Source organism: Cavia porcellus, unplaced genomic scaffold (genome assembly GCF_034190915.1).
Source record: "Cavia porcellus strain 051 isolate PalLab524CR breed Dunkin Hartley unplaced genomic scaffold, mCavPor4.1 scaffold_3, whole genome shotgun sequence".
In the NCBI taxonomy this organism is placed as follows: Eukaryota; Metazoa; Chordata; class Mammalia; order Rodentia; family Caviidae; genus Cavia; species Cavia porcellus.
In genome coordinates this window covers 105,656,044-105,665,764 of record NW_026947486.1, presented here as the reverse complement: position 1 = coordinate 105,665,764, position 9,721 = coordinate 105,656,044, and the positions used below count along the sequence as shown (strand labels likewise).

Here is a 9,721-nt window from a genome sequence, read left to right as displayed (position 1 = left end):
AGATGCTAAATAGTTATGCTGAATAATAATAAAGTTACATTTTCCTAGCGACTTAGGGAATCCTTCAGAACAGCTGTCAAAGGTCCAAAAAGCATTAAAGGACATTCAATCATCTTTGCTTCTTTCCAATCTTTGAATAATTTTTCTTTAGGTTTGTCATGAAACACAGAGATACTGCAAATACATTACGAAGTGAAGAGGGCATGCATGCTGAACTATGCAAGTCCTTATTTCTTGGTTAACTGAATGGATGGCTTTACCAGGCTTCTGCCATTCATTAATTCCTTATTATGTATCAACAGTATCACGGGGCAGGGAGGTGTCCTTCTAACCTTTAAGCTTCTGAAGACGCCAACCTCTGAGTTTTAAATATATGCTCATTTTATTGATCTTTTCGTTTTTGATGTTTATATTATTTTCATATTTGAAAGAAATTATATTTTAAGTATAGATTAGCTTTCTACACCCATTTTTCTGTTTATTACCTTTTTAAAAAAATGAGCTATGAAAATAATTACTCCTTACAAAAATGCAGCATAATTGCCCGTTAAGACAAACTCTTGCAAGTTCCTCTGTAACCAAGTGCTGTCCAATTTCACGCTCCAGATATTGCTGCTGTTGGTAGTGTGTCTTCAGTCCATCTTCTATGCATATGGGCATGTACAGTAGTTAAAAAGTAAGACCTAACTATAAATATTGCTTAGCACCTTTTTTTTTTACTTGGCAAGATAGCAGGACATCTTTCCACATGTAGATCAATCTCATACTTTTTTTTTAACTCTGAAGATGTCTTTCCTATTCCAAGATTATAAAAATATCTTCGTATGTCATCACCTACTATTTTGTGCTGTGCCACTGATTTGTACCTCATTTATTTTTTCATGTAATTTACAACAACGGTGGCATTGGCAAAATTCTTAAATGTCACCCTATCCACAGTAGTGCGAAATGATAATAAAGGGCTGCTTCTCTCCCCGCCACACATACACAACCGAGGGTCCTGAATAATTCCTGCCTCTTGACTTAACTCGTTGCTTAAAATGACTGAAGACTTGTGCACGCTGTCACCTGTGCACCAGGGTGTGTTTTCCTTCCCTTCCACTCTTCTTTTCGTACTACTGTGCCCCAGCTCTACTATCTTATAAATGGGTGCGTCTCCGTGGAGAGTTTAAAAGATCCCCTTGGAATGACTGCCCTATATCACAGCAGTCTGCTCTTGCACCAGACAGCTTTGAAAAAGTTAACGGATTAAAGAGTGGAACTTGTCATTCCCATTGGGGTGAATGCTAGAGCACTGACCCTATTACAGACTTACAAGTTTTGATTTTTATGTAGACGCCTTGGGCCACCTGCTACACCTTCTTGGGCAGGGCTGCAAAGGTTACAGGTAAGCTCCTGTTCTTGCAGGCCCAGCGGTCTTCCAGGTCCCGTCCCAGAAGGGCTCTGGACATAGAGCAAGGAGAGTGCTCTGGTTTCTGTCTTTCCTACTAGGCTTCTTTAAGGTCTAGCCTCCGGTTGTTCCTTTTCCTTGGGCTCCCTCTAAAGCACATCAGGACTTCAGGGCAGTGAAAAAAAAAATTTAAAAAACCAAGGAACCCAGCTCCTGGAAATCTGCATCTGAGGGGGCTGAGATCTGGCATCCTCAAGAGGGGAAATGGGGTGCTAGCCCATTCCTTGGGGGGGCCTCGGCACCCACGTTTTGAAACTCTACAGCGGTCCTGACAGGGCCACGTGGGTGCTTCTGCACTGTGCACCACCCTTCTGCTGGGCACCGCGAAGCTCTGCGGGGCCAATACCAGCTGGGACGTTAAGGAACCACTGGGACTTGTAGGAGTTGCCACGGGAGTGCGAAGCGGAGGTTTCCTCCCCCCTCGTGCCCTAGCTCGACCTTCCTTTCCCTGACACTGGGCGTCTCCGGAGGGCTTTGCTCCTCGCGTCTCTCCCCCCGCACCTCCCGCCCCTCTCTTCCTCGGGGCGTGGGCTTGCGCCAGGAACTAGTGGCCTTAACTACCGTCACGGACAGTCCCCCAAACTCTGAGCAAGTTCTCTGGCTGCGGGCGCGCTGTGCTCTCTGGGGTCTCTGCCTCGGGGCAGCGGACCCGGGGCGCCTCCACTCCCGCAGCGCCCAGGGTCGGACTCCCCTGTGAGGATGGCGACTTCAGGGTCCCGGCGCTTCTCCAGCTTGCCGAGGCTGGATGCCGAGGACTTGCCCCAAGCCGCCGGCTCAGCGCCACAGACCTCAAGTCTCCGGCTCAACTCGGATGGCTACACTTTCATGCCCGTCGTGCGGACGATCCCTCTGCAGGTGGACATGACCATGGCCCTGCAGCGCGCGAGGATCTCCGAGAAGTACGGGAAGAGCTACCTCTGCCTGCTGCAGAAGGTCTTCCTCGCACGTGAGTCCCATCCCTCCCGCAGTCCGGCTCCCGTGCGGCGCGCTCGCTGCGCGCCTCGGGCCGCTCCCTCCCCAGCCTGCCCGGCGAGCGCGCTGCGTCCCTCCCCGCACACGCGGCGCGCGCGCGCTGCCCCACTGCAGTGGCGCTCCCGGCGCGGCGCGCTCGCCGCGCTCCTCCAGCTCCTGCTCTGGCCCGGGGCCGCGCTGCGGGCGGCGTACAACCCTGCACTCCGTTGCCACTTGGAGGTGGCAGGGCGACCTCGAAGAAGCCCAGGAGGCGACGCCAGACTGGCCCCGGGTCGGTGCCTTCGGGCCTCTCTCCTTTGTCACCTGCTTCAGTGCGTCAAAGGAGAGGTGGGCGCAGAAGGTATCTCCCCGCTCCGCGCCCGGCCCTCGGAACCCGGCCGCCCTGAGGGCGCACGTGCTTCGGAATGGTCCCCGAAGCTGGGGGTGCCCGCAGCTGCCTTGCCTTCCTCCCTCCCGTCCTCCCTTCTGTCCTCCCTCTCTCTCTCCGAGCTGCCTTTTCTTTTTTCTTTTAAATAACACGCACGAAGGAAACCAGGCTAAAAAGGTGCTCAGTTTGTGAAAACGATGGGCGGGGATTGCAGTCGGAAACGGAGTTGGAGGGAAACAGCTGCTGTCAAGGATTTGGGCTTTTTACTTGGCATCTTTGGAGCTCGGTCGGTGAAGATGCGCCTTTGTCCTGAAGGACAAATGCAACCAAAGCTAACACTCACAAAGCCTTCCCTGCGGTCCCGCGGTTTGGTTGGGGTCCTGCTTGCTTGGTGTAACTTGGCTGGATGCACCCAGGAGCCAGAGCTGCCTGTTTTGGGGAGCAGTGTAGAGGGGACCCTTGTGATGAGACAGGGCCATCTGGAAGGGATGCGGGGTGCACGAGTCCTCCGCGCCCTGAATGGTGGACTTGGCTTTACCTTTGCGGTTACCTTTGTGATGGGAGTGTGGGTTTTCAAAAAATCGACTTGGTGGTTCTCTTCCCAAATCAAGCAGCCCACACACTTTGCAACTATGCCTCCTTACTGGAGGCCATCTGTGAAAGAAGAGGAGCGACGGACCTCTTCAGTTAAAGGGCAGGAAAGAGTTCAAGGCTGTAAGCACCTTCGCAGCTCCCTTAGTGTGGCTGATCTGTTCTGTGGTGGTCAGTGGTGTTTCTCTGTGTAATACTGAGTTCTCAGGGGAAGCCAGGCTCTGGAGCACAAACTCAGGTCTTAAGAGCAATGTAAACAGCTTTTGGAACGCTACGCAAAGAACTTCCCAGAAACTAAGTGTGAAGCGCTGTGGAAATTACTTTGTCTTTTTCTCATTTATGTCCTGCATCTTCCAAAGTATCACAACAAATCATCATAGGAGACGAATGCTTAATCACGATAATCAAATGGAAGTCAGCATTTCCACTGCCAGTGATTTTTTCTTTTTATTTCTAGAGCTGTGTGGTTGCTGCTTCATGTTCCTGGACCTTTGAAGGTTCATATCGCTGTGGCACTGTAGTATTTCACAGCACCTAAATGACACCAGTTGCTGTGTCATAGGAGCTGCCAGGACTTTCGTATCTTTTAGTGTTTTAAAGCAGTAACTGCTGCCTCCCAGAGCATGCCCTAGGAGTGATTGTGTAAGAACAGACATCACAGCACTGTAGTATAACTTTTTGCTGTTTTTTTGTTTTTGTTTTTGTTTTTGTTTTTTTTTTTTTTTTTTTTTTTTTTTTTTTTTTTTTTTTTGAGACAGCTGTCTTGCTCTATTCCTCCCCCTGCTGGTCTCTTAACTTGTGGGCTCAAGTGATTCTCCTGCCTCAGCCTCCCAAGTTGCTGGGATAGCAGGTGCATGCTACCACACCCAGCTTATATTATAATTTTAAATGTGAAAAGGTTTTCATATATGTTAAAAATCTTCGTATATATAAAATGCTATTTACAAAGCTTGTTAAAAAACTTTCTGGAAGATCACTTCCATGACAACTAGCTACAGATGGCTGGTTATCAGGAATTACATGCAGTGTAATTAGTTAGTTGCATACATGTGTGCAGGATCTATCAGGGTCGGCCTGAAGATGGAATGATTGGCCTCGCTGAGGGAGAGGGGAAGGCTTCGTAGGGACGGCGATGGAGACAAGTTTCTAGGTGGACGAGCAGTGGGCGCAGAGTGTGTTAGGGAGAGGTAGACAGAAGGGTATTCCAAGCAAAGACATAAGATGGGTGAACAAAGTAGGCAGGAGAAAGCGCAGTAGGCTTGGGAAATTGCAGGTGTTTTAAAATGATAGGAGCCAGGTGCTACAGCATAGGCCTGTGGTGCACTTACTCAGAAGGCTGAGCTGAGAAACTTGAGTGCCAGAGTCTTGAGATCAGTGTGGGAAACAAAGCTACACCCTGCCCTAGCACTCCCCCAAATATAGGGCTAGGGGTGTAGCTCAGTGATAAAGCCCTAGACTAGCATGTTCAAGGCCATGGGTTCAGTCCCTAACAATCCAAAAAGTATAAAATGATTGGACTGTAAAGTATGAAAAGTACAGAAAAGAAATTTGGGGAGCTATGGGTGACACCAGATAGATAGAGGCTTATAAGATATCTTAAAGACGTTCATTTTATTTCCAGGGCAGTGGGGACCCTGGAGTGCTCAGAGCAACAGAATAAAGCAAGGCTGGTTTGTATGGGTGCATGGGTTGTGCATTGCATAGTTCTTAGGGGCTCCGTCTTTACAGACAATGCTATGTATAATGCTCTTGCTGGGATTCTTGACAGTAACTAAGCACGGTGGTGTTACTGGGATTTTGGAGTGCTGGTCTCAGGGCCAAGTAAAAGTAGGAAATAAAAGGAAGAAAAATGCATTTTCCATTATCAGGTGGGCTATCCTAATGAGATATGCTAGCATACAATTAGTCCTGACTATCCTCTTTTATATTCCTCACCCTGACATAACCTCGAGGTCTTCCTATCAAAAACCTGCTGGAGTTCTCCTAAGAAGTCCACGTGCCAGGCTTTGAGAACTGTTCTGTGCTGCCATGCCCAGTGGAGATTCACCATTTTTAGTGTCTGATTCTTTTAATCTCTCAAAATCTGTAGTCCTTTAGGATGGAAACCTTTTTTAAAAGATGATTTACCTTCCTAGCTCCTGAGCCTGGAAATAGTTGCATCCTTTCTTGAGGACTCAGGTTGTGCCTGCAGTAACCTTTGTGTTAGTGTACTGTGTGCAGGGCCACCCTGGGGCGGTTGGTGTACAGCTGTGTGTCCTTACAGTAAATGGGCCAAGTGGGTGTGGAGTGTTCTGCTAACCTTTTTACTTTGTAATGCCTGCTTTTGCAAATCTTTCCACACCATACCTTGTCTGTTAGCTGTCATATCTTGCGGCTATTAATCTGACCACTTCTGCCAACCAGTTATTACTGCCTTGTCTTCCATTGCCCTGGCCTGTGTGTTAGGAGTTAGGGAATGAGATAAACACACAGGTTAAAACTGTCAAATAACAGGAGTAAATAGACCATGAGGACTGCTGCAAGGAGTCTTTTTCTAATGCATATAAACTTTGGTACAGTCAGGGACTCTGTGATATCTCTTCTGATTGCATAAATGTTCTTCATTTTCCTTGCCAGTTATTGCCTGTATTCTGGAGGACTGGGGCTGTGAGATAAATTATTAGTAAAATTTGTGTAATTAATTACAGAATGCAAGATTGTAATACTTTACTTCCACATAAGACACACCACCAAGGCTTATCAGACTTGTTAGCTACATTTCCCATTGCCTTTCTCTGGCTTACCTGGAAGCGCTCTGCACAAGGAAACACTGTATTCTTAGGAGACGCCCCGGAATTGAAAGCAAATGTCCTTGTCCCTGGTTGGCATCTTCTGAAGCCAAACACTTTCTGGCAGCTCCATAAACAACCTTTCTATTCCCCTCTGGAAGGCAGAAGCAGATGCCACCCCATGCAGATCTAGGCCTTCTGCCTGCTGGTCCACAAAGCCAGGGTCTCTTTCTCGCTCCCACATCTCTTCCAGAGACGGCTTCCGACCAGAGGCCACTGCCACAGCAACTTTTCGCTTATTTTTCTCATGCAAACTTTCTCCTGTTTTGTGTGTGTGGGAAATACACTCCAACTGACTTCTTGTTACTTTCAGGACCAGAAAGGTGATGTTTGCAAAAACTTGAAGGAGGAAGGGAGCCCTCACTTTTCTGAGAAGCTGTATGACAGGCAGATGAGCTGAGACAAGACAACTGTCAAGTTCAAGGAATGAGAAGGGGCCATGTGGCTGAAGCATGGGGGGTATTCCTGTGTGTGTGTCTGTGTGTGTGTGTGTGTGTGTGTGTGTGTGTGTGTGTGCTCGTGCATGTGCACTTGGTAAAACCATGGATGCAACAGGCTTTGGATCCCACTGGGCTTGTTAAAGACTTAGCTTCCTTTTCTGAGGCAGCTGAGGAGCTGTGGGAAGGTTTGGGGCACAGGAGTGGTTTCTGTGTTCACAGGCTGCCCTTGGCTGCTGCATGCAGAACAGGCTACAGGGGATAGATACCGAGAGAGGCCCCAGGGCCAGTGTGCAGGTTGTTAGGGTTGATGACCACAGCTGGACCCACAGAGGTGACAGTGCAGGTGATCTACATGCCACATGCTGGATTGATTGAAGATACAGCCAAATAGATTTACTGATGGTTTAGAAATGGGATAGGACAGAAAGAAAGGAAGCAGGAGTGACCCTAAGAATTTTGGCTTGATCCAGGCGTTGGCAGAGTGTCTACTAGTGGAGAATTTGGGTCCTACAGGAGGAGGGAAAATCATGAGCACCAGAAGTTTGATGAAGGACCTTTTAACTTCGATGTCCTTATTCATGTCCATATGGGGCTGTCAAGTGGGCAGCCTGACGTCCAAGGAAGGAGGGGCTGTGGGCGGGGCATCTACGTTTGGGAGTCATCAGCCATAGAGATGGTATTTAAGGTCTGGATGAATGGGCATAGTGTAGAGAGAGGAGAGATCCTCAGACAGCTGTTTGTACCTGCATAACCTGGAGACTCAGGCTTGACCTGCAGCTCTTCCCCAAGGCAGCGTGTACTTGGGGAAAGAGGAAAGCACCACGTACAAGCAAAACGGCAAATCTTTCTGTGGTTTGTTGTTCAAATGTTTGTGCTGTCGGATAGGGTGACAGGTCACCGCGACTCATGTTCACTTGCTCAGAGTCTGGAACCAATTTAATCTATGCTGACAGTGTCTGTGTTTAAAGCTCTCCAAACAGGAAGTGCTACAGCTTCAGTGCTAACTAGCCCTTCTTTGTGGACACAGAGGAGTCTGCTGTTGAGTCATTTTTGGTTTAAATCCACGCTGCAGATGAATCCTGGCCCATCTGATTCTTTCTTCAGTAGGGATATTAAGCAGCCACTTATGCTTTCCAATTGACAAGACCTTTATTTAGTTACCTCTGTCATTTTGAATACATGATAGAATTTTCTTTAAAAAACTCCATTTTGGTGAAAAACTAAAGGATGATGGCTGATTGGACAGAGGGACCATTTTACATTCAGAGTCAAATTTAGGACTTAAAGTTGTTGAATTTTATGTTTCTAAGGTACTCCAGGCAGCAGATACAGTAATGTTTTAATATAGTGTAATTTAGTCTTATAGATACGTTGTCTTCTGTGTAACTTTTTTTCAAGGATGAATTAATGATGCTACAACTTCTGTCATGAAGAAGTTAACTGTTGGGCTAGGAGTACAGCTCAGTGATAGAACAAGTGCTTAGCATGCAGGAGACCCTGGGTTCAATCCCCACCATACCATACATCAGTTAACTGGGCAGGTGCTGGGAAAGAAGTCTTTTTAGGCATGACAGGAATTTAGGTATGTGTACTCCATGCCTGGAAAATTAACCAGGTTATATCTGGAGGTATATTTGCTCTCTTTCCAGGTCAAAAAATTATTTTGGTAGTACTTTTTCACTAAGCTACATCCCAAGCCTTTTTATTTTTGTCTCAAGATAGAATCTTATTGAGTACTAAATTGCCAGAGCTGGGCTGGAATTTACAATCCTCCCACCTCAGTCTCCCAGAATACTGGGATTATAGGTGTGTGCTGCTACATACCTAGCTTCCAGGTCAATTTTATTTTGCATCAATCTGAAAAAGAAATGATAGCCATCCCTAGAAAAGGGGAGCAGGAAGGAATAGAATCCCAATCTAGTTGTACCTGAGCTTATATTTTAAACAGCTTTTATTGAAATAATTCATGCAGTTAACCTATTGAAATACACAATTTGATGGTTTTTAGGATTACCATTGAATTTTGTAATCACCCAAAAGTCTAGGTTAGAATATGTCCCTCATCTCATAAAGAAACCCCATTCCATTTAGTAATCTCTCCCCTTATTTTCCCAACACCCTTTCCCCCTAGTTCCAGTAAGCCACTGATAGAATTTTCTGGATATTTGCAAATAAATGTACATATTCTGGACATTTCAAATAAATAGAATAATATATGATGTCTTTTGATTGGTTTCTTTCACTGAACATAGCACTTTCAAAGTTTATCCATGTAATAGGTGTCAGTGTATCATTTATGTAACTGAATATTTCTGCATTGTATAGATAGACTATGTTTCTTAGCCACTCATAAGTTGATGGACATTTGGTTGGACAATCTTTTGGTGCCCTTGTATATCCATATGAATTTTAGGATTAGCTTGTCAATTTCTTTGTAAAAAGGCAGGAGTGTTTTTCTAGGCTTTGCATTGAATGTGTATATCAATGTAGGGGTTACTTAAATTTCAGTATTATAATTGTATAAATTGGGATTCTCCAACTGTGGAGTATTTTTATTTAAGGTATTTGGCCATTCTGCCCATCAGTGCTCATGTTGGATAACTACTCATTTTTAGTTCATCATGAATTTGGAAGAATCACAATATAGCCATACCTTCCAAATGAGAATTGCTTTAGAAATCCTAATATAGACTTAAAAGGCAAGAAAATATTAACCGGTGTTCTTCCAAGGGAAAACAAAAACACAAATCAACCCAAAAAATAGATCACTGACTAAATTACCTTAGGGTTAGTTGCAGTCAAGATTTACAAGGAAAACAATTTAATACAGCATACATCAAGTGTAGCATTATTTTATAATGGTCACCCAAAGAGTCAAACACAAGAGAAAGAGTGCAGGAAATCTATCCATACCCAAAGAATCCAGCTGAGGGCCTGGATCCCATGGCAACGTCCTGCAACGTCCTGCATGCGTCCAGTGAAAGACCGAGAGTCCATGACAATGCCCCCCATGGAGTCTAAATGGAGGCCTAGAGCCCACGAGAATATCTCATGTAAGTCTGTTTCACGGATC

At 46.0% G+C, this 9,721-nt stretch overlaps 1 protein-coding gene across 6 annotated transcripts in view; it reads left to right on the top strand.

Annotated features, from left to right (window-relative positions):
• The first annotated feature begins 2,201 nt into the window (after positions 1–2,201).
• Positions 2,202–9,721, top strand: part of Mcf2 (MCF.2 cell line derived transforming sequence) — a 99,582-nt gene continuing 92,062 nt past the window's right edge. For 4 of the 6 annotated variants that reach the window (XM_063246470.1, XM_063246469.1, XM_063246468.1 and 1 more), the window contains exon 1: positions 2,203–2,396. In XM_063246470.1, the coding sequence (XP_063102540.1) occupies positions 2,276–2,396 (121 nt within the window). In that variant the 5' untranslated portion in view covers positions 2,203–2,275. Of the gene's footprint in view, positions 2,397–2,574; positions 2,763–9,721 lie in introns of those variants that run through there. The other 2 variants (XM_063246467.1, XM_063246471.1) reach the window with 2 other exon arrangements.